This window comes from Fragaria vesca, linkage group LG3 (genome assembly GCF_000184155.1).
Source record: "Fragaria vesca subsp. vesca linkage group LG3, FraVesHawaii_1.0, whole genome shotgun sequence".
NCBI classification, from domain to species: domain Eukaryota; kingdom Viridiplantae; phylum Streptophyta; class Magnoliopsida; order Rosales; family Rosaceae; genus Fragaria; species Fragaria vesca.
In genome coordinates this window covers 4,362,961-4,389,005 of record NC_020493.1, presented here as the reverse complement: position 1 = coordinate 4,389,005, position 26,045 = coordinate 4,362,961, and the positions used below count along the sequence as shown (strand labels likewise).

The 26,045-nt window shown below is 39.0% G+C and overlaps 5 protein-coding genes and 1 pseudogene across 6 annotated transcripts in view; 5 read left to right on the top strand and 1 right to left on the bottom strand.

The window, feature by feature from the left end:
• The first annotated feature begins 1,230 nt into the window (after positions 1 to 1,230).
• On the top strand, positions 1,231 to 3,344 carry LOC101307671 (bidirectional sugar transporter SWEET2a-like). The gene is made up of 6 exons (XM_004293608.1): positions 1,231 to 1,497; positions 2,080 to 2,116; positions 2,208 to 2,424; positions 2,515 to 2,673; positions 2,787 to 2,906; positions 3,015 to 3,344. The coding sequence occupies exons 1-6, from the start codon at positions 1,437 to 1,439 to the stop codon at positions 3,123 to 3,125; spliced, it is 705 nt and encodes a 234-aa protein (XP_004293656.1). The 5' UTR covers positions 1,231 to 1,436; the 3' UTR covers positions 3,126 to 3,344.
• A 1,064-nt stretch (positions 3,345 to 4,408) lies between these two features.
• Positions 4,409 to 5,606, top strand: LOC101307377 (60S ribosomal protein L44-like). The gene is made up of 4 exons (XM_004293607.1): positions 4,409 to 4,489; positions 4,921 to 5,100; positions 5,224 to 5,298; positions 5,389 to 5,606. The coding sequence occupies exons 1-4, from the start codon at positions 4,487 to 4,489 to the stop codon at positions 5,446 to 5,448; spliced, it is 318 nt and encodes a 105-aa protein (XP_004293655.1). The 5' UTR covers positions 4,409 to 4,486; the 3' UTR covers positions 5,449 to 5,606.
• Positions 5,607 to 6,525: 919 nt separating this feature from the next.
• Positions 6,526 to 10,469, top strand: LOC101306502 (transcription factor GTE8-like). Its single transcript, XM_004293604.1, has 11 exons — positions 6,526 to 6,555; positions 7,073 to 7,826; positions 7,968 to 8,031; positions 8,118 to 8,252; positions 8,326 to 8,408; positions 8,492 to 8,552; positions 8,640 to 8,723; positions 8,827 to 8,948; positions 9,086 to 9,152; positions 9,779 to 9,900; positions 9,993 to 10,469. The coding sequence occupies exons 2-11, from the start codon at positions 7,074 to 7,076 to the stop codon at positions 10,182 to 10,184; spliced, it is 1,683 nt and encodes a 560-aa protein (XP_004293652.1). The 5' UTR covers positions 6,526 to 6,555; position 7,073; the 3' UTR covers positions 10,185 to 10,469.
• A 921-nt stretch (positions 10,470 to 11,390) lies between these two features.
• LOC101306796 (eukaryotic translation initiation factor 4E-1-like) lies at positions 11,391 to 13,872 on the bottom strand. The gene is made up of 5 exons (XM_004293605.1): positions 13,488 to 13,872; positions 12,574 to 12,739; positions 12,366 to 12,491; positions 11,703 to 11,768; positions 11,391 to 11,601 (listed from the first exon to the last, which is right to left on the bottom strand). Exons 1-5 carry the CDS (start codon positions 13,778 to 13,780, stop codon positions 11,554 to 11,556), a joined length of 699 nt encoding a protein of 232 aa, XP_004293653.1. The 5' UTR covers positions 13,781 to 13,872; the 3' UTR covers positions 11,391 to 11,553.
• Positions 13,873 to 16,042: 2,170 nt separating this feature from the next.
• LOC101307095 (probable xyloglucan endotransglucosylase/hydrolase protein 16-like) lies at positions 16,043 to 17,781 on the top strand. Its single transcript, XM_004293606.1, has 3 exons — positions 16,043 to 16,456; positions 16,631 to 16,824; positions 17,355 to 17,781. The coding sequence occupies exons 1-3, from the start codon at positions 16,157 to 16,159 to the stop codon at positions 17,779 to 17,781; spliced, it is 921 nt and encodes a 306-aa protein (XP_004293654.1). The 5' UTR covers positions 16,043 to 16,156.
• A 1,489-nt stretch (positions 17,782 to 19,270) lies between these two features.
• LOC101299458 overlaps positions 19,271 to 26,045 on the top strand; it is a 15,083-nt pseudogene continuing 8,308 nt past the window's right edge. Inside the window, exons 1-5 of the transcript XR_184358.1 lie at positions 19,271 to 19,525; positions 19,818 to 20,065; positions 20,185 to 20,509; positions 20,580 to 20,829; positions 23,335 to 23,632. The product of XR_184358.1 is annotated as an uncharacterized LOC101299458 (transcript). The remainder of the gene's footprint in view (positions 19,526 to 19,817; positions 20,066 to 20,184; positions 20,510 to 20,579; positions 20,830 to 23,334; positions 23,633 to 26,045) is intronic.

Genomic DNA, 26,045 nt, shown 5'->3' with positions numbered 1-26,045 from the left:
ACATTTCACCTTAGTGTATCAGTGTTTAGCTTCTGCTCTTTTCCGCAAATCGCAGTGTTGCTTCTCCTCTTCTCCGTCTTCTTCCATGTCCCTTCTCTTCTTCCGTTTTCAATCTCTCGAACCGACGCCGTGGAAACCATGGTTTTGATTGATCAAGGAGTCTGAGTCTGGGTTTCATTTGGTTTTTCAGGTAAGGCAAACAAGCATTCTTCATTCTCTTATTACAGAAATGTTCGTGCCTTGTAGCCAGTTGCTGTTCTAGTGTGTGAATGTGTCGTCGGAGGTGATTGGAGAGAGGCGAGAGGATTAGGGTCCTACATGTGTGATGTGTCCCAGAAAGCATCATAACTTTGAAGATATGGTGCTTCAGTTTTGGTCTTCTGTGTTTTTATCATTGATTGAACAAGAATTGCACAAGTCCTTATATGAAACTAAGCGCATGGAATGCACTTTGGTGAGTATGTGACTAAACTCTATCGGTCTCTAACTTGTTCGATGAATTTCGTATGAGAAATCAAATTATGAGGTTTGTAAGATAAATGATCGGTGACCATGAAAGTGTTTTCTAGTGATTAAAGAGAAAAAATAAACTCTACAATGCTCTTTTATTTAACAAGACATTCTGGATTTTAAACCACTATTAACATCAACGTTGCTGTTAGGACGCATTTATTTCTAACATTTTAGAGAACTAGCTGAAAGATCCATTTTGTATTATAATTTATCCTATCGGGGAAGAAGATTTTAGATTAAGACCCCTGTGCTTGTATGCTCCACTTGTTTTTTTTTTTTTTTTTTTTCAGCCGACCCAATTATTCTGCAGATCCCATATTCGTTTTGAGCTATGACTGTGTATACATAAGACATGTGCATATAGATTTATAACCACTACAACTTATACATATGCATAGATATGCATAATAATAAGTAGGAAGCAAACAAGTTTCTTAATTTTCTTAATTTATATGGCCCAAAAAGCAAACAAGTCTCTACCAGTAGATGACTGATAGTGAAGGCTGAGTCCACTTGGGTATATGAGTATGACATTTCTATTTCATAGCTGTGAAACATGCTACTTTTAGTTCAATCAGTGCTTGCTATATACAGAAGTAGAGCAGTGAAAAATCAATGGTTGGGAAAGCCCATTGGGTTTATTACAAATTTGACACAGAAAAAATCTGATAGATTTTGGATAGGTATATAATAAAGGGTGCCAGTTCTCTCTATCTTACACAAAGTGTGAAAGACATTTCCTTTTTTTAGTTTAAATTTCGTTTAATCCCGTTTGTTATAAAATGGCTTTGCTTGTGGGACATTTATCATGAAGTGTACAAATTTGCAAGAGAAGAAACAAAGAGAGAGCTGTTGTCTGGTGTTGAGTAGTTGTGGAGTGAAAGTTGAATAGAAACTTATCATTTGCTTTGATTTGAGGGATCATGTTGCCAATGGAGTTGTCTTCTGTGTATTTAGGTTGCAGTGATGCAGCTGGAATTGCTGGTAGTTTCTGATTCATTAATCATTATGCTTCTTCCATTATTGATATTTTGGGTGCTTGATTTTTAGATTTCTGGTTTCTGGGTACCAAAATCTCGAACCCTTTTGAATGAAATTGGAATTAATTCTTCTGGGTCATGAAATTTCCTTGGAATTGAGAGCCGTTAATTGCTTACTTGGGATGAAATTTCATGTCTTTGTCCATTTAAGATGCACAAGAATCAGCTTAGGTGTAGAATATTTGGTTATGGTGCCGACATATTTTTCCAGTAACCCAAAATTCTTCTGTTGAACTTCACAAAAGTGTTACTTACATTATCTGAATTTCTTAACCAATGATGCCTTATCAATCCACATCTGACAGAAACCAGACTCAATGTTTCTTCTTTTTAATGGGAATCAACATCTGAAATTCAGTATATTGTCATGATACTGTAAATCTCATCATTCGACTTCATATTTTTATATGCATCTGTATTGTTTTGCTCTATACCAAGTGGATAAAGTTTTGTCCTCTTATCTTATCAATACTCCCTGAGAAACTGTGCCTATCTACGAATTCTGATACCCTTTTTCCCACTGCAGGTAATATTTTTGCATTTGTGTTGTTTGTCTCACCGATGTAAGTCCTTATGGAGTTTATGAGAAAAATGAACATTTCGGAAACATATCACTTCCCCATTGATTTGTGTATCTTTATATATGTTTCACAGACCAACATTTAAGAGAATCATCAGAAACAAGTCAACGGAACAATTTTCAGGATTGCCTTACATATATGCCTTTCTGAATTGCTTGATATGCCTCTGGTATGGCATGCCTGTTGTTAAGACTGGGATCATATTGGTGGCTACAGTCAATTCATTTGGAGCAGTTTTCCAGTTGATCTACATAAGCATATACATCGCTCATGCTGAAAAAGAAATTAAGGTAGCCATTCCCACAAGCCTACTTTCATTTCTTATTGATATGCCTCTTGGAACTCTGCTTATAATCTGCTCTTTAAAATGCCTATTGTAGGTGAGGATGCTGGGATTGTTACTGGTAGTTCTTGCTATTTTTGGATTGATAGTCTTTGTGAGCTTAAGAGTTTTAGACTATGATGAAAGGCAAACATTTGTCGGATATTTGAGTGTTGTTTCACTTATCTCAATGTTCGCTTCACCACTGTTTATCATAGTAAGTTCATGCGAACAAATCTCTTTTAACTTTTGTTCAGACACTGCAATTTTTGAGTTGCTTTGATTTCACATTCATCACACATGTGTTTTAACATATGTCCATTATTTCAGAAATTGGTGATCAAAACAAGGAGCGTCGAGTTCATGCCATTCTATCTTTCACTTGCAACCTTCTTGATGAGCTTCTCTTTCGCTGCATACGGATTGTTCAAGGAAGATCCATTCCTATATGTAAGTATTGTGTTTCCCTCTAACAAAAGCAATTTTCGGTTCTAACATGCAAATTTCAGAAATTTAAAGGCAGCAAACACATCTCACTTTATGTTATTTCTTGTGCAGGTTCCAAATGGTATTGGAACAATTTTGGCTATTGTTCAGTTGGCTTTGTACTTATACTACAACAGTATATCTAAAAAGGACTTGAGAGAACCCCTGATTACATATGTCTGAACAAACTCGAATGAGGTGCTCATTTGCTAAAGGCGACATTTGTACCTGTCTAGGAAGTGGTTTCAATCGAGATCCCATATCTGGAAAGAGAAGCAACACTAAATAAGATGCTTCACCTTAACAGAAAAAAAAGAACATGGGGAAAAAAATCATTTTCCACTCCGTTCTTGGCCAGTAAGAATTAGGTGAAAAGTAGTACCAGATTTTGTAAGTATTTTAGTTGTGTTGAGTCTGAAATTCCTTGTTTTGTACAAAGTGGTTCAGGTTTGTTTGGTTGGTATATTTGTCATACAACACAAGCAACTCCATGAACAGTTTCTTAATCCTATTCCAGTTCTTTTTATGGAGCTGAATTTGAGTATATAAGCTGTAGACCGTTTTGTTACTCAGAACAGACTTGAACCTATATGAGCATGCATTATTCAGAAAACTTTACATGACAAACTGCAAAGCCTCGACGAAACCTGAAAGTAGTGTCACTATTGCTGCACCATGTTCCTTTGACTTCCTGGAAAGATTCAGAAAAAGCTTAATGCGTTTTGCGGCTGGAATCAGTCATTTCCTGACCTGAAAGTGAAATGGACAGACCAAAGTCAAGCCACTATGCTACTACTTCAACCCCATCACCATCCAACCCTAACAGAGTAACAGCATAAAACTGCAATACTCAAGTTGCTAAAGTTGCAAAACATAAAGTTTCCCTGAAAAAATCATAGTCAAGATGGGAAAGGGGACTAGTTTTATGATAAATGGGCTAAAGGAAGAAAATACATTCAAAGCTCCTTATACTTTATACACTCAACATGGGGTGCAGATGTTCACATTGTTTGTGCTACCCAATAAGGTTCAGGGACTCATGAATATATTCACTTTATAATAGAATGTTATAAGCTTAAGAAAGTAAGAAACTCGACAAACATATTGAAAATACACGCTCTAATAATATCATCGTCTTCTAACAAGTAAGTGTAGAATATCAAAATTTACTATGGAATTTCACACCGGATTAAAGCCGTAACAATGTAGCTATTGTAGCATAACACATTTATGGATTTCAACATAAAATGAAGCAAGAATAGATTGTTACCCTGCTGCACACTCATGAAGAGGGGAGTCTGGTTCAACAAAAAGAAAAGGACTATCGCAAAAGAGAAAAGACATGACGTGGATATGCTGAGACCAACTTCTATATCAGTCTAGAAAGCCCAACCCATTTTGAAAATAAGAACAGACCTAAAGCCCAGCCAATCAAGTATAAAAGCGGAAGGATAGCTCGCACACTCGTCTAGGGTTTCAGCTTCACCGTCTAGGCCGCTTTCGCTGCGCTCAACACATTTCTGTATCGAGCCGCTGCCTTCACCATGGTACCTCCCTCTTTCTCTTTCTATCTCATAGTCTCAGGGCATAGCTTTTTTTCCTCGATTTGGGTTTCTGGATCTGTTTACTTTAGTCCTCGCGTGGAAAATTCAATCTTCAATTCGATGCTCTTCAAATTTCATATTCTTCGTGGTTTGATATAGCTTGAACTTCAACTAATTAGCTCTATATGATAGATTGAAGTTGATATAGAACTTGGGTTAGGTTTCTTAGGAAAAAGAATTGATTCTGTTATAAAAACTCAAAACTGTTTAGTTTTCTATATTGTGTTAAATCTACAGTGACGATGCATTGTGTTATAGGGTTTCTAATAGGTTGTTGGACTAGGATCAAAGAAGTGAACATGTTCTCTTTTTGTTTGTAATTGCTGGTGTTTGGATGGAGTAGAGGGGTGATTATAGAATTGGAAATGTTGTAGGTGAACGTTCCCAAGACAAAGAAGACCTACTGCAAGAGCAAGGAGTGCAAGAAGCACACCTTGCACAAGGTGACGCAGTACAAGAAGGGCAAGGACAGTCTTGCGGCTCAGGGAAAGCGTCGTTATGATCGCAAGCAATCTGGATATGGAGGTCAGACCAAGCCAGTCTTTCACAAGAAGGTATGATCATTCGTACTGCTTTCAACAGATTCGATTACACTATTTCTGTTTTGACTAATTTGGTCATGGATTTATTTATTTATGTGTAGTAATCATAGAGCTAACTGTAACGTTTCCACACAGGCCAAGACTACCAAGAAGATTGTTCTAAGGCTTCAATGCCAGGGATGCAAGCACGTTTCTCAGCATCCAATCAAGGTCAGTGTTTGAGTTTAGATACGCTTCTGTTTGGTTGCTCTCATGAATTGTGACAGTCCTCTTAACTCCTTTCTGCTTTTGTTATTGCAGAGGTGCAAGCACTTCGAGATCGGTGGAGACAAGAAGGGAAAGGGAACATCGCTTTTTTAAATGGAGTGTTTTTGGTTTTTATGCTGCTGTACTTGCTGGAGAGCTTAAGCTAATATGGAAGATTTGTTTTGATATTTTGTTAGTTTTGATGTGGAATTTTAATGGTGTTATGACACTTTTCTGGCTATCAATTCCGAATATGAAATTAGACTTCATATACAGCGTATCTCAAGTTCATGTCCATCTGTTTTGGTGAGTGCTAGCACCATATCTTTATAGTTTCAACCGTTTTTTAACATCATTTGGGTCTAACCCGTATCTGAGTTTATGCTTCTTTTCCTGATATAATGTGGTCTGTGTACATTATCGGCATCCAAACTACACATTGGTTTGAAATCTTTTGGTGAAAGATGAGTCTAGGAACCTGTGATTTTGAGACCTAGTTATGCCATGGTTCATTGAGTTTGGGTGTTGGTGAATTAAAATTCAAAACACACTATGGTTGTTCATCCCTAGCGACATTCAACTAAGGGGTTAAGCAAGTGTGGTATGGCTGACCACTATTTTAGATTTTTTTTTTTTTAACGATCCGTTGGACGGCAACCTCGGAAGGCGAAAATTTTACCTTCCCACGTTTTTTCACCATGGTCAGAAGTGAAAAGTGAAATCGTTAAGCAAGCAAAAGGAGAACAATTAATAAGTATCTAAAATAGGAATTAGAACAATTAAGTATCTAAAATAGGAATTATCCAATAAAAAAAGTATCTAAAATAGGAGGCGAAAAGCAATGATCTAGAACATTAAGATCTAAAGGAATATTCGCTGCTGGCTTTTACGCCGTAAATAACTAATTACAAACCAACACTTGTTACCTTGGTGGACCAAAATATCTATCTATTTTTCTCTTAAAAAAAACAAAAAAGACAAAATAAAATGGATTTTTAGCGAAAAACCCTAGTGGTTCTCTAAAACCGACCCGACCTCGGTAACAAGCTCCCACTCTTCTTCTTTTCCCAATCTCAGTCTCACTCTCTAAAACCCTTATCTCTTCTCTCCAGTCCGATACGATTCGAAAAACGCCGTGAGCGGCGTAGGGCGCGTAGCCCGCTCTCTGGTTCCCGCCGCTGTATTCCTCCGTCGAGTCACCGACCTTCAGATCCGAGTTCGGTAAGCTCTCCAAACCCTAATTGCGCTCGGATTCACCTTACATTAGCTGTTTTTGATCCTAGGGCTTCGATTCGGGTTGATTTAAGCTAGGGTTTCGCGTTTCGGTTTTGGATTTCGGTGAATTTTGCAATCGTAGTTGTCTTATCTCGCCGATCTCGGATTCGGAACCCTAATTAGATCTTTCTAGGGCATGATTTGGGTCAGCGATTTGGGTATTTTGGTTTTTGACGATTTGATAGATACTGATCTTCTGCAATTATACTTGCTTAGTTGAATTTGAAGTCTAGTCACTAGCTTCTGGGTTTCAATTATGTATTGGGTATCTGTTTGTATATATTTTGTACAATTGTACTGTAGAAGTATGAGTAGTACAGTAGTTACGAATTCGTGCAGTTATGCGGTTTTTTTTATTTTGCAATGAGGATTTGTGCTGAGGGTTAAATTTTGTGAATGGCTGTCTGATTTATTAGAATTTGGATTCAGGCCTTGTTCGTCTTCTGTTTGAAGTGTTTATCAGTATGATTGCCACAGAAACAACCATGTTTTCGGGCAACAAGTTGAAGATCAAATTTTCCTGCAAAAGAGTAGAAGCTGAGGTTGGGAAAGTAGTAGAATCCGATGATGGGAAAGTGTCGCGTGACTTTGGGGATACAGTGTCTGCCAAGAGTTTGAGCTCTGTTGCACAATCTTCTCTCTCGGGTGGGAAGAAGAGGGGACCCCAAGGGGATATTGAGGCTCCGAGAGAGAAGAAGCTGAAGATGGATCGTAAATTGAAGAGTCAGTGTTCGACAATTCTGAATACACTGATTTCTCATAAGGACTCTTGGGCTTTCCGAACACCAGTTGATCCTGTTGAGCTACAAATTCCTGATTATTTTGATGTCATCTCTTCTCCCATGGATTTGGGAACAATTAAATTAAAGCTGGATAGGAATTTGTATTTTGGCGCTGGAGAGTTCGCATCTGATGTCAGGTTGACCTTTTCTAATGCCATGCTCTATAATCCTCCGGGCAATCCTTTTCATCAGATGGCAAAAGACTTAAATACAAAGTTTGAGATGAAATGGAGTCTTCTGGATGTGAAGTGGAGTCAGGGAAGCTCAAAGGTTGACAAAGGGGAAAATTCGTGTGGGCATATTAAGAAAATATCTGAAATAACTGATAGGAGACTGAATTCCCATCAATCTACTCCGTTTCAGAATGTATCAGTGACCAAAAGCTCAGTCCCATGCAAAGAGAATGGTGGAACTCTTGGTGCAAGTGATAGTGAGGTAAGCTATAGTCAGTATATCTCTTATGCCTAAACATTGAAGTAAATTCTTGTGCAGTTAATTGTTCATCTGCTTGTTTTTCCATTCTAAAACTTTGCATCTTGCTACTCTGTCTAAGTTGTATTTACTTTGTTTATACAGGTCAAGCTTGCCAAAACAGTCAAGTTCTCTACTGCAAAAGTGACGGGAAAGAACATTGATAGAGGTATAGTATGCATAATTCTGCTTTGTGCTATTCATAGGAAAAACTAGTTGAGAGTCTTTAGAGCTGATTGACATTGTGTCATGTAGGCTGCAATAGTGGTGGCAGCCATTCTTCTGGCTCTAGAAGTGCAAAGCAGCTACCAAGCTTGGTTGGTAGCAAATGTAGAACATGTTGCAACATTACATGCCAATGCAGTCTACGCACTGAAAATCACTCAAGTGGTTAGTCGTTTGATCATTTCATTTGCTTGCCCATTTCATTCTTTAGAATCTGCTTGAAATTAATTCTCTCTAGCTTTTGTTTCAGACATATCTCCTGAGAGGTCATTAGGCAAAGAACAAAATCATCAGTTGTCTACTGCCTATGTACCCGGACCGGTACGTGTGACAGTATTTATGTTTGACGTCCTCAAACTTTCTTTTAATAGTATTATGCTCTGTAACCTTTTGTTCAATTTCAGGATTGTCAAGCAAAAAGCTCTTCCACATCCCATATGAGAAAGTCAGATCCAGAGTCTGATGGTGAGACGACATAACTTTACAAATATATGATTTTTAGTCAGTTTTGCATTAGTGATCTGAGTAGTAGAATGATGTTGGAATTTGAAGGGGCAGTAAGTGCTCTGGATGAGGAAACCATGTGCCCCAGTTCTCATCTCACAACCCCTGTCACTGATGCTACTTCTGGAGAAGGTCAGTTTCCTTTAGCAATGTCTGAATTATGGTTTTATTTCCTGCAACCTTTGAACTTGGCCTTTTACCTCTTATTGAGTCGTCGTTATCAATTTTTCTCTAGAATGGAGCACTCCTATCTTTAGTGTTCCACTATCACCAAAAAAGGCTCTCCGTGCTGCCATGCTGAAGAGTCGCTTTGCGGATACTATTTTGAAAGCTCAACAGAAAAGTCTTCTTGATCAAGTAAGACTTCTCATTTGATAAAAGATCCTGCAAGTTTTGTTGGATGCATTGGTTTGCAGCATTTTAGATTAACTGATGATGCCAGTGTCTGCTCTTATACTGTTTGATTTGCTAAATACTGTTTGCTTCATTTGCAGGGTAATAGAAGTGATCCACTGAAGATGCAACAAGAGAAGGCAAGATTAGAGCGTAAGCAACGTGAAGGTGATCTATACATATCTTCTTACTTTTTCCTTTTCTATTCTTTTGTCTGTACATTGTAGGATGTCTCTTCTTTTACTTTTCTTATTGAAGTGTTACTCATCTATGGAACAGCCATATGCGCTAATATAATATTATTGATTAGACACTCACTTCAATCCATTCAGCTGCCTGCTTTAATGCCTCAATATTTCTATTACTGTGTTGAAATTTTGGGTAAACATCATAATGAATACAAAACTTCTCTATTTTTGGTTACAGAAGGAATTTATTTTTTATATTTTTTTTTCTGGATGAGTTTTTAGAATATGCCTTCGAACTTTGTTTATGTAACCATCTGTTTTAGAAGTCTGTATATTGTTAGCGAAGCCCATATTACTCGTGTGCCTGTTAGAAAAATTGGCATTTATGGAACAGCCATGTCTTTTAACATTCCCTTTTTGTCATTATGATGTATGAGTATTTTAGTGGCACTACTTGACAACTGGTTTGAATATATCATGTCTGGTACTTGTTTCTTGATATATGATTGTTTCTATCAAGGGAATGAATCATTTGCTAATGAATCTCCCTCTCTTTCTCTCTCCCGCTGTATTTTGACTGATGATTTTAATTTTGTTGTATTACAGAGAAGGCAAAGATTGAAGCTGAAATAAGAGCCGCGGAAGCTGCTGCACAAAAGCAGGCTGAGCTTGAATTGAAGGAGCGACAAGAAAGAGAAAGAGAAGAAGCTCGTCTTGCACTTGAAAAGGTTGACTTTTGTTCTATTCTATGTGCATTTCTTAGTGGGTGTAATTATCTTTTGTACCTTTGTGGTCTAATATGATCACTAATATCTTCCAGGTGGAGAGGACTGTCGTTTTTGAGCAGAACTGCTATATCCTTGAGGAACTTAAAAAGTTAGCCGGGTATCATGGTGGCTCTTGGGGATCACACTTCCGATCACCACTGGAGCGACTTGGTTTGTTTATCAAGGACGAGTATACAGTAGATGTTGATGAATTGGAGGAAGGGGAAGAAGGGGAGATTTTTTGATATTCTTGACCTAGCTTGGCTCCAGACTTATATTATGTATGATCTTATGCGTTTCTGTTTTCCTACTTGGGGATGTTTTGGGAGGGAAAGGAGACCATTGTAAATAAAGAACATTCTTGGGTAGTGGATTAGGTGATACACTAATGTATATATATGAAATATTAGGTAAAAAAGAATGAAAAGAGATTGGTCACTTCGTTGGAGTATTACTCCACAGATTCATTCTCTTGTTCCCCAATGTAGTACCAAACCCGGTATGAATTGAATTAGATTGATTACTTGGTTATAACTTCATGTGGATGATCTAATTGAAAAAATGGGTTTCCGAATGCAATGCATAGGAAAGGTCAAAAGAAATGCCAATGAACTTGAACTTTGGCCTTGCCTTACTATGGGTTTTATTCTCTTTTTCGTCTAATATATTCCAAACAAACCAGAGGAATTCACATAGAATCAAGGGAATACCTTCGCTCGCAAATTAGTGTCATATATATGTAAAATCATAGAGCTGGCCAGATGAGAACCAATTTATTAGAATCCATAAATTAGTTTTGCGCAGTCCTGTAATACAGAGGCAAAATTAATGAACCTTCAACTGGCGTCAAAGCAGGAATGAACCTTCACCTGGCATAGATGTCCCAGCTCATCAGTTAGAAAGTAAGCAGCGTCTGTGAGAAGTGAGAGGTAGCTTATTAGCGAGTTCAAAAAGAGCGAGTGAAAGAATGTCATCGGAGGAGGAAATAAGTAATCCACAAGAGACAAAAGCAGAGCTGAACGCCAACGCATGGCAGGGAGACTGGTGGAACCGGGGCCAAGAGCGTTGAAGCTCAAGAACACCATAGGGCGCTACCGTGGAGGCGAGACTAGGTATGAGCAGATGGGTCATTAAGGGTACCAGAATGGGAAAGAGAGGACTGACCACCTAGCCTGCAGAAGAGCGTGCTGCTGAGGAAGGCAACCCGTGGACGAGTCTATGTACAAACTAGGCTTTCTTCATTTGTGTGCACTAGACCTACAGACGTAGAAATGGTTTTGAATGTTGGAGTCTTAGAGGGGCACCTGTGTGGGTGACTTCGTGTGGTAACTAGTAACTTTTGGGGTTAATGAGTGAGGAGAGTGATCAATGTCGGTCAGCAGATTTACTACTAGGTTCTAATGTAACAGGTCAAGATGCAAGAAAACAATAGGAAAAGAAAAACAGAAATAGAAAGGAAACATCTATGTTCATTCTTATCATTAAAGAAAGTTTAACTATGCCATACGAGAGGAAGGGGAACAATTAGCAGGAACTTGGTTAGTCACTCCCGCAACTAAAGCATACAATGCTCAGGTTCAGAAACATTGAGTACTAGAAACAGCACTATACTGATCACACAGTGTAACTATTCTTGGGATTTCTCTCCCGTCTTGCATCTTCCTGCACAGCCGATCCGACCAAAACATGAATCAGTACTTTTCTAACTTGACAACATGATTTCAGTAAATCAACAGATAAAATACATTGAAAGAAATACTTACATGAAATATGAAACCTATATTTTCGTTGCTATCCAGAAAGCTCTTCCATTGTTTGCCAATGCTCATCTGTGCAATAAAGATGATATGAGACATCAGCCAAACTTCAAATAGTAAAATTTATAATGTATGAATACTTATGGTGTGCCCATATTAATTTTCTGAATATAAGCCTGGTTGACTAATCCCAGTAGATTACAAAAGACAACCCATATCCATAACTGCAAATATGAGAGAATAGAATGCAAATCTGCAATTACCATGTTGCTGATTTAAAAGCAGTTTTTGGGATCTTCTATTTATACATTAGTTGATGAATACTTTGTTTATGCAACAAATGAAAGGGATTGTATGTGATTCACATAGAAGTATCTCATCATTTGAAACAAGGAAATAGTTTTCTATTACCCAAAAAAAAAAAAAACAAGGAAGTAGTTGAGAGGCAATAGCTAGTTGGTGATTAAATAGAGGAATTCACTTTGATTCTATATCTGTTGTCACTTTTTATGGTTAGGGAAAAATATGAAGAGAATAGGCAATTGAAGTCCACTCTGGTTGGCAGTATGCTTTCATATAAGACCTCTGGAGTCCTTCAGAGGCAACATGTACACAATATATAGATTAAGAGCAGCCCAACAAATACATAGAGTATGACATAGCAATCACCTGAGCTGCCTCATTTTCTGCATTCTTGGTCCAAATTGAAATTTTTTCTTGCCTGCCTCTAACATTGACAACTGCTCCACATATTTCATCTCCATGATCAAACTGTTCCCCGATCAGTGCCAGCAACTGGTACCAGTAAATACAGACAAATCAGAGAACACATAAAACTACAACTTAACCTAGAATAACACTTGCAATTAGACCATACCGTATGCAGCCAGGAATTATCAGATTTCCCTTTAGGAAATGTCAGAGTCCATTTCCCTCCATTAGCACACACAGGATCCTCCCACTTTGGCTCAATTTTGTTTTTGAAACAATGGAAGTCTGTCCCCACATTCAACTTGCTTGGATGGCGTATATTGTTGTAGATACTGAAAGCAGAACAAATCTTTAAGTTATTATCAAGAAACTATGAACAGAAGGGCACAAGTATCACTGCCAGCTGATATGAGATATGCAGTTCCACGTACACAGTGATTCAATTATCCACAAATTTCAGAACCAATTCTGTTCATTTCAGTGCTTTATAGCCGATTAGAACAGAATTTGGTTCGTGGTCAACAACATAACAAATAAAAAATCTACATATCATCAGATGGGAACACTTACTGAATCCACATTTACACAAAAGAAGCTAACACAACACCAAAGTATACATAATATTTTCAACATGTATTATTGTGAGAGAAATGTATATTCAAAATAATCCAAAAAATCTATCAAGCTGGTGAACTCTTATATCCTCACATGCACAGACCAAAACGTTATCCTAAAGCTATGTTTAACAGATAAAAAATAAATAAATAAATAAATAAAAACCTTACTTACTCTACTGAAAACAACCGTAAACCCCATTTCAACATCCATTAAACTCAATCTTTGGGCATTGCCTTCATCAATCCATCCTCTTTTGATTCGATAAATGAGTTCAACATATTCATGTCCTTAAAATTCAACTGAGAATTTCAATCTTTAAACATATTCATGTCCTTATCTTTAAACCCTAATCAATCACAACAATTTCAGAAATTGCAAACACAATAGAGCTAAAGAATCAAACTTTCCTCAATATAATAATCAAGAATAACAAAAGAAAAAGAGGATCAAAGAATCACAGACCCCCAGAACTCCTCAACAGTAGAGAAGGTGTAGATCGGGCGAAGCGAGCTGCCCCAATCCTCTTGCTTGGACTTGCCGGGCTTGGACGACGGGATATCGAACCAGAAGGTCCACGAGTGCTCCAGAGGGTGCTGCTGCGGCTTCGACATCTTCGACGACTCGTCGTCGCCGCCGCCGACGATCTCTCCTTCTTCGAGCTCGTTCTCGTCTTGCATTGATTTAGGGTTGTTCGACTCCGTCTTGCTCTGATCCTCTGAAGCTGAGATAGTCTTGGCTGCCTCCTCCACCACCATGGTTGAGATTTCTAGGGCTTCGAGATTTCTAGGGCTTCGCTTTCACTGCCGTTTCGTTCGTGTTTTCTCGCGTTTTGATTCTCTCTCTCTCTCTCTCTCTCTGTCTCCTTTTTCTATTTCTTGTTAGAGTTCAGATGACACGTGGCGAAATATCAGATGTTGGATGGAACACTGATATCATAAATCTGCGGGATAGGCGGAGATGACGTGTGTCTAGGCGGAAGCCCAGTTGGCGTGGGCTTAAACAGGCCGAGGGGTCCATCTTTCAAAGGAAAAAATACAATAAAAAAATATGCGGGCTAGGCGGACATGGTGTGGGCCTAGGCGGAAGCCCAATTTTCGTGGGCCTAACAGGCTGGTGGGGTCCACTTCACTATCTTCCACATTTGTTTTGTTGTTGACATAATACTCTTTGTCTCTTTTTCAACTCTAAGATTTGATTTGTTAAATCATTGAAAAAAAAAAAAAACTTTGATTTGATTTGTTTAGCTTAGATTAATGTAGTTCTAATTGCTATATATAAGGAAATTCTGCCTGCTGAAATTCTATGACCAAATTTAAAATCAATTACTCCCTGCTGGACCCCCTACAGAACAAGACCTCATTTAGTGATAGTGTGTTATACCGTTCGGTATAACAGATAAAACCCGTATATATATCCTTATTCATGGAGTCATGAAGCTGGTTTCTTCGATGCATAGATGGAGATATCCATTAGTTACTTCTAATCTAGTTCAGATTGTATGTTTAGAGTGGTATATATATTTACTTAGTGGCCTAAATTACCAAGAACTAGGGACAAAGTCGCAAAACCAGAAGAAAGTTAGCACCGGTGCGCTGCTTTTAATATAAGTCTGTCTGCGCCGGCCGGCCAGCTGCATGCAGAAGTGTCATGATCGACTATATATTCTAAGTTAGCTGGCTACTACGTAAGTTAATAGCATATCTTATAGGACCCTGCCGCCATGCATTGATTCTGTCAGTATATAGCAGCAGCTGCTGTGTGAACTCACCTCCAAACCCAGACACGTAAGGGCTGCCCAGATATAGCCCTCGCCCTTGTGCTTCCACATAAACATAATCCAGAGAACAAGCAAGATAGATACAAGTGCTTTTATATATTTAAAGAACTTTTGTATTGAAACAATGCAAGTTATGTAATTCACGTGTATTCTCCGATCTCTGCATTGCTAGCCTAAATCTGAAGCAATCTTTCCTCCTTTCAAAGCTATAAAAAATGATCGGTGGAAATTTGCTCCGTAAGAAAACACAACCATTCAATGCAATATATATGAATTATGCACTCAAAGTGCTTTGCATATACTTCAAAGGCTAATTTAATTACTAGTTAATTAGGGATAAAGTATGATCAGAACAGCTCGATATATATATATATATACACACACTAACAAAATCCAATCAAATCCCAGTTATATGATACAAGGTCGTAGATCAATAAGAATTATGTTTGAAAACCCTAATTTGTGAAAGAACTACGATCACTAGTACCAAAGTACCGAATGTATTTCAAAGTACGTAGTGCACCTTTTGTTTCATATATTTACGTTTTAGATTTAAGTAAACTCTAATTCACTATGAACTGTAGCTTATATAATATGTGATTCAAAATTCGTTATATCAACCATTCACTATATTATATTATAGTTTGGGGAAAAAGAAAAAACCAATACGAGGTAGAGATCGTTCATCGAAATATCTGCAAATGGATATACCAAAATTAAGCTAACAAACAGAAAAAAGGAAAACAAGAAAAAAAAGGTGAGTTTTAGATATATGTACACAATTATAGAAATTTCTGCTATGCAGTATCGCATGCTGTACAACAAGCCGTGAACCATTAGATCGTTTTAATTTCTAAATTGCTAAACGATCTAATAGTTCACGGTCTGCTACGTAACCTTCTGTATTGTACAGCAGCCAAACCCCAAAATAAGTTACTAGTCTGGAACTCTGGATCCATCTTGCCGATATAAATTCTCCCGAATCCGTCTGCCGCCTACTACGGCTAAATCTTTATCCAGTCACTTGCTGAAAGCCACATACATAATTATCAAGCAAAGCCAGAGCTTTGAGAGTTGCCAACAGCTACGAGACAATTATTACTTCTGAAATTAGCTAATGCTTCTAAGCATTTCCAGCTCATTCCCTTCGGTGTATAGTTGTGACCTGGTGTGTGTTTGTTACTACACGCGTCACTTTTGCATCTATATCTGTCTCTTAGCTTTCTACAAATGCATTCTTAGCTTCCATATATGTGAATGACTGTGTGAGTGTCTCTGTCTGTGTATATACACACACATCAAAATCGCCATAAATACAATCTGTAATATTCCTCGGACCCTTTCTGTATTACGAATGGTGGCGCCCTACAATTGTGATAGAGTTGGCAAGATGTTGAAGATCGTCTTGTTCTTTCTGTCTGTCAGTTGTCCCTTCATGGCTGCAGCTTCAGCTGGTAATTTCTACCGGGACTTCGACCTAACTTGGGGTGATCATCGAGCTAAGATACTCGATGGTGGAAACCTCCTCACTCTTTCTCTCGACCGAATCTCTGGCTCTGGGTTTCAGTCCAAAAGAGAATATCTCTTCGGCAGAATCGACATGCAGCTCAAGCTTGTCGCCGGGAACTCCGCCGGCACCGTCACCGCTTACTATGTAAGTACTTCTATACAAAGTCGGCTCTTCCATCCAAACTTGGAGATTTATCTAGAGTGTACGTGGACATCATATTGTTTTTAGTATATACAAAGATATATAATGTACTCTCTAGTTTGCATGTCATTGATTGTTCAACTATTGTAAACTCGATCTGTCTTTTTTTGCTGGCAGTTATCTTCACAAGGGCCGAATCACGATGAGATTGATTTCGAGTTCTTGGGGAACTTGAGTGGAGATCCTTATATTGTGCATACAAACGTTTACACGCAAGGGAAAGGGGATAGAGAGCAACAATTCCACCTATGGTTCGACCCAACAAAAAACTTTCATACATACTCAATCCTGTGGAATCCCCAACGTATCATGTAAGATATATGTACTTAGCTCCTCTTAGCTAGCTAGTAAGCTAAACTGATCAACCTTAGGAAGTTATGATCGTATAGTTTACTTTTCTCACATGCCGTAACTATAACATGCAAGCCGAGCATACTGAAGCTACACAAGAACTAGGACTTTAATTTCTCGGATAAGGATTATTTTCCAAGCAGTCAAAAGTTCTTAGAGTAACTTGCACAATAGGACAAAATCATACTAGATCGATCAACAGTAAATTTTTCTCCACCCACATTACTCATTGTAGTAGGTTTTGTTTTGTAGTTTCACTCGTTATGAATTGTCGAAAGTGTTACAAGTTCATTACTCGTTAGACACGTTTTTCTAGATCCAGAATAATATATTTCAGCTTTGTTTCGTTTAGCTAGGATCACTTTCGACAAGTTCCTAGCCAGCCTCTTTGTCTTATAATCATATTGTTCATTATATTCCACCCCCATTTAATAAAGTCCTTCCCTGAACTAAACATCATGCATGTTTGATTTTGTATATCCACGTACAGATTCCTAGTGGACAACACACCCATAAGAGTGTTCAACAATGAGGAAGCAATTGGGGTTGGCTTCCCCAAGAAGCAACCCATGAAGCTCTACTCGAGTCTATGGAACGCGGACCAGTGGGCAACAAGAGGCGGGCTAATCAAAACCGACTGGTCCAAAGCTCCATTCACAGCATACTACAAAGGCTTCAATGCCAATGCCTGTGTTTGGTCTCGGGGTTCTTTGTCGTGTGCCAGTGGCCGAAGTACCCCTAGACCATATGGCTTGGGCATGAACTATAACAATGGATGGCAGACTCAAGGGCTTGATGCACCTGGCCGAAGAAGACTGAGATGGGTGCAGAGGTACCACATGATATATAACTATTGCACTGATCTGAAGCGATTCCCTCAGGGACGTCCAAGGGAGTGTAGGCGTTCTAGGGTTTAGACAAATGTACATGATATGTATGTTGTATGTATTATCCGTATACTATCATGTATGTTTTGCTAGCTTTGGCCTTTCTTTTCTGGATTTTGTTTTCATAGTACATAGATCTTGGCATTTGATTTGGACCCTGGACCCGTAGCACGCAGATATTTAGGTGACGTTTGTTACACCTGATTAACAGGGATTAGACTAGCATAGGTAAAAAAATAGTCCGAAACCCATGTTTAGAGGAACACAGGACTGAATTAAATGAGTATAGGTAGTCCCGCGTCCCGTTTTGGCCTTTTACATAGTCACCCCAATTTTGGGCGGACTACGTATCATCGTTCCCTTCTCTGCTTCCCCAGTGTTCTCAGCCTCTTTCTCTTCGTTTTTCTCTTCTCCTCGCCTCAGCCTCGTCATTCTCTCTCAGCACGCTCTTCATGATCTACTCTTTTTCGGTGTTGATCATAAGCTTTCTCTTCTTCTTTTTTCCCACTCTCAGCCCTTCTACCTTCTTCTTTCTTTCTCTTCTGTCATTTGTTTATGAGATGCAAATTTGAAAGATTTGGTGTATGGGTAGCTTGAGTTTGACCGATTTTGTGTCTGGGTAACTCGAAATTTGTATGAATTGATCAATTTCATGTTTGTGCCTCCTCCTTTTCTTTTCTGGGTTTGAGGGATGTTTTTTGTTGCAAGGTGAGATTTCTCTTTCGATCTTTTACAGAGTTCATCTTTAATAATCAATCATGTCACCAATTGATTCTCCTATGCTCTTGTTCTACCGCACCAGTCAATGGGTATCTTTGTAGCTCTCTGTGTGGATAGTTGGTGCAGCAGTTACTAATTGGCTTGATGGCTATCTTGCTCGCAAGATGAGGTTAGGATCTAATTTTGATGTTGGATGGTTTGTGCTTGTTGATTTTTTGAAAGTGTAAACCAAATAAAACAGCATTTGGAGTTTCTTTTAACAATCAATGGGCATGGTGTTCTTTTTCTCTGATATTGTTCTTCCCTGTGAACAGTTATTCTCTCTGTTCTAGTCTTTAGTCTTATGAATCACCAAACATGGGTATGTACTAATATAAGACAAGCCGAGCTAAAGGAATGCAAGATTGTTTTAGAAATTAAGGTGAGCATAAAGAGTCCTGTGTACCAAACATTAAGGTACTAATGAAACTTGTAGGAGAACCCTTTCAAGCAAACTTATCTAGAGTGTTTTAATTAAACATTATTGTTTTGTTTAATTTTGTTTTTGAGTGCCGACTACATCAAAATATCAAGGAATCAGAAGCACCTAACCTTCAAGGATCAACAATTATCTATCCGTTCTGAACGGTGACCCGCTTTACCAAACGAAATTCTCAACTACTTGAATTCGTGTTCTATTCACGTAGTACACAGGTGGCACGTACTACATACTCACAATTGACTCAAATCCACGGTTCCTATATATGATGCAAATGGCTCATTATTCATCAAAAAGAACTTTGTCTCCGAGTTTGGAGCAATGGAAGCATTAACAAAGCTAGGGAGCTCTCTTCCTGTGCCTTGTGTTCAGGAGCTTGCAAAACAGCCATTAACTACAGTCCCACAGCGATATGTTCGCCCTGATCAAGATCCTTCCTTCATTTCTGAGATGGCTACTTCTCTACCCGTACCCCAAGTACCAGTGATCGACATGAACAAGTTACTTTCAGATGAAACCATGCCAGCAGAGCTGCAGAAGTTCCACCTTGCTTGCGGACAATGGGGTTTCTTCCAGGTACGTATAAATGAATTACATAATACATATGCAGACGAATTATAGAGAAATCAGAGAGTTCCCATAGCCTTAAACAACATTTTCACAAACTTTTCATGCATTTTTCCTAATTCGATAACCGGAACCATAATGACACTATAGTTTCCGTCAACTAGATTTTGCTAAAATGATCGTTGCCTATGCAGGGAACCCCGAGGTCCAAAAATCTCAATTTCAATAGCAATAAGCACTTTACCGTGCCTTTAATAATTTCCAAGTGAAACCATGTATGCATTGTTATGTCTAATTGCAGTTGATAAACCATGGAGTTGGTGAACCTTTGTTGGAGAGTGTGAAGTCGGGGATCAAAGAGTTCTTCAGTCTCCCAATGGAAGAGAAGAAACAGTTTTGGCAGCAGCCAGAAGATATGGAGGGTTTTGGACAAGCATTTGTTGTGTCTGAGAACCAGAAACTTAATTGGTCAGACATGTTCTTTTTGATCTCACTCCCAAAACATTTCAGGAAGCCACATTTATTCCCCAAGCTTCCTCAACAATTAAGGTCTTCGATCTGTTTTTCGTAGACATATGTTATATTGTCAGATTGTTAATAATTATTCCAGACATTATATATACTTTGGATCATTAGAATTCTTAACGTTAAACTACACTGATATGTAGAGATGACCTAGAAGTGTACTCAGCGGAACTAGAAGATCTTGCCAAGAAGATTCTTGACCTCATGGCAAAAGCACTGGGAGTGGAAGCTAATTATATGAGAGAGTTGTTTGACCAAGGGACTCAAATCTTTAGGATGAACTATTATCCACCATGTAAGCAACCAGAGCTTGTCATTGGCCTTAACCCTCACTCAGATCCTGTTGGATTGACCATCCTCCTCCAAGTGAATGAAATGGAAGGTCTTCAGGTTAGGAAAGATGGAAGGTGGACTCCGATTAAACCCCTAAACAATGCTTTCATCGTCAACGTCGGAGATATTTTGGAGGTAAGGCACTAAACGCAACACCTTTTGCATACGAAATATGATCATAATGTATATCTTCACGTCTCAACAGATTGTGACGAATGGAATTTACCGTAGCATTGAGCATCGGGCTACGGTGAACCAGGAGAAGGAGAGGCTGTCGATAGCTACTTTTTACAGTCCAAACTTGGGAGGAGACCTGGGTCCTGCTCCGAGCCTTATTACTCCAGAGAGACCAGCATTGTTCAAGAGAATGTAGGTGTTGCAGACTACAGGGGAATTTTTGCCCGCAAACTCGATGGGAAGTAATACATAGATCGATGTCATGAGGGTTCAACATGGTGATTAGGATGGCAATGGCACCCAAGACTAGATGTGCTCTAAAGTTTGCTTACCTAAGTAAATTTAAGCACTATAAAGTTTGGGAACAAACTACTTTAAAGTGCCTCTGTTATGCTTTGATTTGATATGTTATCCCTTGAAAGGGAGAGCACCATCATGGTGTAGGAAAATAAAAGTTTCTGGAATTTTCTCATCCTCCATTTCATTTTCAAAGTAAATACTAAATTGTGACTATAATTTAGGATAACAAGCTTGTCGTTTTATGAAATTTTTTGCCGGATCGTCAACCTCAGGCCATATTGTTTCACAAGTTGACTTGGGTTGTGGAGGGGTACATCATGAGGCTCAACATGTCCCAACTCCTATATTGACTGCCCTGACGTTTTTTGAATTCTGTCTTTGAATTCTGTTCAGTTAGTTTTGTTCCTGTTAAGTCTTTTGGATTTATTGTTTTGCTCATGTTAAGTCTTTTAGATTTCTTATTAGATTGTAGTATCAAGTCTTTAGGGCATCTCCAACAAGGGTTGCTATACCCATACCTATTATAGAAAAGTATAATATGGCAGAATGAATAACTTTACATTGATATGCAACAATATATACATCGTAGCCTTGTACAGCAAGATTAGTCTCCAACAAGATAGGAAACTAATAGGGTAACTACAGCTAGTAATCCCTAGTATACCTATTACAATATGATACAATATCTAGCACATCTATTCTAATATCATAACAGATCAATTGTAATTAAACTGCAAAATACACTTTTCAACACTCCCCCTCAAGTTGGAGAGTGAATGTCAAGAACTCCCAACTTGCAGACAAGTGACTTGAATTTCTATTTGCCCAAAGGTTTAGTGAACACATCCGCCAATTGTTTTGAAGAGATAACAAATCGAGTAACAACTTGGCCTTGTAGAATCTTATCTCGAATAAAATGGCAATCCATTTCGATATGCCTTGTTCGTTCATGAAACACCGGATTTGCAGCTATATGCAAGGCTGCTTGATTATCACAATGTAAAACAGCAGGACCCAAAATACCCATGTGTAAATCTTTCAATAGATATCGCAACCAAGTAAGTTCACAACATGTACTTGCCATAGCTCTATATTCGGCCTCTGCACTTGATAGAGAAACTGTTTTCTGCCTCTTTGTCCTCCATGAAATCAGGGAATTACCCAAGAATACACAATAACCAGTAGTAGAACGCCGAGTAATGGGACAACCCGCCCAATCAGAATCACAAAAAGCTCTCAAATTTAAAGAATTATTAGCCTGAAGAAGGAGACCTTGCCCTGGAGCAGATTTCAAATATCGAACTACCCGAAGGGCTGCTGCCATGTGTTGTTGACGAGGTTCGTGCATAAATCGACTCAGAACATGCACTGAATATGTGATGTCGGGTCTAGTGATTGTCAAGTAAATCAATCGGCCAACTAGACGTCGATATGCTGCTGCATCTTTGAGTGGTTCTACTTTGTTTGAAAGCTTGCACTCTTCCATGGGAAAATCAACTGGCTTAGCACCCAAATAACCACTGTCTTTAATGATTTCCAAGGCATATTTACGTTGGGATATATAAATCCCTTTCTTGGAACGAGCTATCTCAATACCTAGGAAAAATTTCAAATCACCAAGATCCTTGATACGAAAACGAGTATGAAGAAACTGCTTTAAAGCATTAATAGACTCAATATTGTTTCCTGTGATCAAAATGTCGTCCACATATATCAATAAGACAGTGAGAGATGCACCATCTTTTCGAACAAATAAGGAATAATCGGCTCTGGATTGACTGAAACCAGCAGCAAGAACAACTTATGTGAACTTAGAAAACCACTGTCGAGAGGCTTGTTTAAGGCCATACAACGACTTGTGAAGGCGACACACAAGGTTCTCCCTCTGTCGCCGAAGACCAGGAAGAGGGGACATATATATTTCTTCCAACAAATCACCATTTAAGAAAGTATTATTAACATCTAATTGATGCAAAGACCAATTCTGACTAGCAGCAATAGCAAGAAGGCAGCGGACAGTTACCATTTTGGCAGTAGGGGAAAAAGTGTCATGATAATCTATACCAGCAGCTTGAGTGAAACCTCGAGCAACAAGGCGAGCTTTATAGTGCTCAACAGAACCATCAGCTTTGCGCTTGATCCGGTAGACCCACTTACAACTAATTGGACGTTTTCCAGAAGGCAAAGGAACAAGACTCCATGTCTGATTGTCAGTAAGAGCTTGAAGCTCGGAAGTCATAGCCTCCTTCCATTTTGGATCGGCTGCAGCAACATCATAAGATTCCGGTTCTTCATCCCGGCTCACATTAGCAACATAATTGAGATGTGCAGGTGAATACCGATCATAAGATAAATAATGACAGAGAGGATACCTCGTACCTGGTGGAGGACTTGGTGAGGCAGATGAATGGTGGTGTGGAGGCAGAATCACCTGCGAGCAGACGTAATCACGGAGGCGGACATTGGCTTCTCTTGGGCGCTAGGATCGGTGGAGGGCAGGAATAGGTTCAACATCATCGGAAAGAATGACAGGATTGGAATCGGGAATAGGAGGATTGGGAATTGGAGGGACGATAGCTTGTGGCTGGAAAATCACGGGTTCAACGTCGACGCCGTGAGAGACGCCGTCTCCCTGAAAGACGTCGTCGCTGTGATGGTCGCCGGCGATAGCTGTTGGGACTGGAGGGCGGTGAATAGAGGTTCTGAAATCGGATGGAAGGAGCTGATTGGGTGGTGTAGAGGGCGGCGGATCGTGTGGTGGAGAGGGCAACGGATTGGGAGGTGAAGGCGGATGGGGTGGTGGAAAAGGCAGCGAAGTAGGTGGTGAAGGCAGCGGCGGATTGGGGTGAGGAGATGTCGTTGGAGTTGGGAAAGGAGAGGAAGAAGACGTGCTCTGTGTGGAAAAGGATTGATTGAGTAAGAAAGGATCAAAGTCAAAAGGAAGAGGAATGGGCTGGGCCTGTGGAGTGGGCTCAATGGGTTTGACAATAGGTGCTGAATGATGAAAAGTATCTTCAAGAAAAATCACATCTCGATTTGTAAAGATCTTTTTGGTCTCAATATTGTTCAATTTGTAAGCCTTTTGACCTATAGGATATCCAACAAAGATGCATTTATGTGCACGAGGAGCAAATTTTGATGATGGATTGATAGATTTTGCAAAGGCAACGCAACCAAAAACACGCATACGAGAATAATCGGGGGGCTTGTTGTAAAGTATTTCGAATGGAGTTTTCTTGTTGAGTAACAAAGTGGAAGACGGTTAATGGTGTAGACAGCAGTGAGAACACATTCACCTCAAAAAGAAATAGGTAGATGAGATTGAAAACGAAGAGCACGAGCTGTTTCAAGAATGTGTCTGTGTTTCGCTCGACAACACCATTTGTTGGGTGTATAGACACAAGAATGTTGGAAAATTACTCCTTGTTCGAGGAAAATTTTTGTAAAGAAAGGAACTCAGCACCATTGTCAGAACGGAATTGTTGGATTTTTGGTGTTTAAATTGAGTAGCAACATAACTGAAAAATTGACGAAGTATTGTTTGTGTCTCACTTTTATGACGCATCAAGAATACCCACGTAAAACGGGAAAAATCATCAACGATAGTTAAAAAATAATTAGCACCAGAATAAGAGGGTGTTTTATAACGGCCCCAAATATCACAATGAATAAGGGAAAAACACTTGGAGGTTGAAATTGAACTACGGAAAAAAGGTTGATGAGTTTGTTTCGCCAATGGACAAACGTCACATTTATGACTAGAATCAAAAGAAAAATTTAGCTTACTATTGGCTAAATATTGTAGACGAGCAGAAGAAGGGTGCCCCAAATGACGGTGCCAAAGATCAGAAGAAATCATGAGATTACAAGTAAAGTGGGAAGAAGGAGAAGTAGAAGCCAAAGCCACAAGGTAATAGAGGTCACCACGTCGCTTACCCACACCAATCATCGTCCTCGTAGCCAAGTCTTGTAAAATACACCAAGACGGAAAAAAAGTCACTGAACAATGTAAGTCATCAATTGTCTTTCCAACAGACATAAGATCAACTTTGAAGCTCAGCACACAGAGAACATTATTTAATTGGAATAAATCATTAAGCCGAATGGAACAGGTCATAGTAGTTCCGGCCGTGGCTCCACTAGGTAAAGAAACTGGTGCCAGAGAAGGATTCTGATCAATATTCATCAACAATTTTGAAGAAGAAGTAATGTGATGAGTTGCTCCGCTATCAATAATCCAACGATTAGGAGCGACTGGTAACAAATTTGATGAAGAATGCGGTAAACCTATATCGTTTGCTTGAGAAAAAATATGCTTACTTTTTACCAATGCCATAATATGTAAGCATTGTTCAGCGGTAAGATGAGGGGCAATTGCTTGAAGTTTCTGAATGGTAAAATGAACTGAAGCCATGATAGACAAAAGATAAATCAAAACTTCTCAAAGAAACACCAACTGATCAGAAATATTATGATAATTTTGGTCCAAGAGCGTTGTGCTCTGATACCATATAGATAAGTATAATATGACAGAATGAATAACTTTACATTGATATGCAACAATATATACATCGTAGCCTTGTACAGCAAGATTAGTCTCCAACAAGATAGGAAACTAATAGGGTAACTACAGCTAGTAATCCCTAGTATACCTATTACAATATGATACAATATCTAGCACATCTATTCTAATATCCTAACAGATCAATTGTAATTAAACGGTAAAATACACTTTCCAACACCTATACTCAAAACCCAAAAAAAAACTCATCTCCAACAATCCAAACCTATACCTAAAATGGGTTCCTACTAGTTTCCCGACCCAAAATGGGTCGACTGTGAAGGAGGAAACCCACTTGCAACTTGCGCGGGACCCATGAGCCAGCAGCTGCATGTGAAGGAAAGAGGCAGTTGCAGAGCAACGCGCGGGAACGCCAAGCAGGACCAGACGCGTGCTAGAAGACAAGAAAACGACCGGAAGAAGACGACGCACCCACCACGTGATGAAGGGAGTTGGACTGGTGTGGGTCATCCTATGTGAGCTCGGCTCTGGTCCTCTAACGGTTAAAAAATCTGCAGCCCAGATTTAATTTCCTTTAAAATTAAAGGTCCAGATAAATTCAACTGGAAAAAGAAAAAATGAGGCCGAAAATCTTGTTTTCAAATGAAAAAAACTTGAAAAATAAGAAAAAAA

What these genes read in the sequence shown, in the direction of transcription:
- LOC101307377 (XM_004293607.1), top strand. An exon ending in AGCCAGTCTTTCACAAGAAG is followed by an intron (nt 5,101 to 5,223) that starts GTATGATCATTC and finishes GTTTCCACACAG; the next exon opens with GCCAAGACTACCAAGAAGAT. An exon ending in TTTCTCAGCATCCAATCAAG is followed by an intron (nt 5,299 to 5,388) that starts GTCAGTGTTTGA and finishes TTGTTATTGCAG; the next exon opens with AGGTGCAAGCACTTCGAGAT.
- LOC101307095 (XM_004293606.1), top strand. Translation starts at nt 16,157, where the DNA reads ATGGTGGCGCCCTACAATTGTGATAGAGTTGGCAAGATGTTGAAGATC. An exon ending in GCACCGTCACCGCTTACTAT is followed by an intron (nt 16,457 to 16,630) that starts GTAAGTACTTCT and finishes TTTTGCTGGCAG; the next exon opens with TTATCTTCACAAGGGCCGAA. An exon ending in TGGAATCCCCAACGTATCAT is followed by an intron (nt 16,825 to 17,354) that starts GTAAGATATATG and finishes ATCCACGTACAG; the next exon opens with ATTCCTAGTGGACAACACAC.
- LOC101307671 (XM_004293608.1), top strand. Translation starts at nt 1,437, where the DNA reads ATGTTGCCAATGGAGTTGTCTTCTGTGTATTTAGGTTGCAGTGATGCA. An exon ending in GTGTTGTTTGTCTCACCGAT is followed by an intron (nt 2,117 to 2,207) that starts GTAAGTCCTTAT and finishes TATGTTTCACAG; the next exon opens with ACCAACATTTAAGAGAATCA. An exon ending in ATGCTGAAAAAGAAATTAAG is followed by an intron (nt 2,425 to 2,514) that starts GTAGCCATTCCC and finishes TGCCTATTGTAG; the next exon opens with GTGAGGATGCTGGGATTGTT.
- LOC101306796 (XM_004293605.1), bottom strand. Translation starts at nt 13,780, where the DNA reads ATGGTGGTGGAGGAGGCAGCCAAGACTATCTCAGCTTCAGAGGATCAG. An exon ending in ACTGTTGAGGAGTTCTGGGG is followed by an intron (nt 12,740 to 13,487) that starts GTCTGTGATTCT and finishes TTCTGCTTTCAG; the next exon opens with TATCTACAACAATATACGCC. An exon ending in ATAATTCCTGGCTGCATACG is followed by an intron (nt 12,492 to 12,573) that starts GTATGGTCTAAT and finishes TACTGGTACCAG; the next exon opens with TTGCTGGCACTGATCGGGGA.
- LOC101306502 (XM_004293604.1), top strand. Translation starts at nt 7,074, where the DNA reads ATGATTGCCACAGAAACAACCATGTTTTCGGGCAACAAGTTGAAGATC. An exon ending in CACTGAAAATCACTCAAGTG is followed by an intron (nt 8,253 to 8,325) that starts GTTAGTCGTTTG and finishes AATTCTCTCTAG; the next exon opens with CTTTTGTTTCAGACATATCT. An exon ending in GTCAGATCCAGAGTCTGATG is followed by an intron (nt 8,553 to 8,639) that starts GTGAGACGACAT and finishes TGGAATTTGAAG; the next exon opens with GGGCAGTAAGTGCTCTGGAT.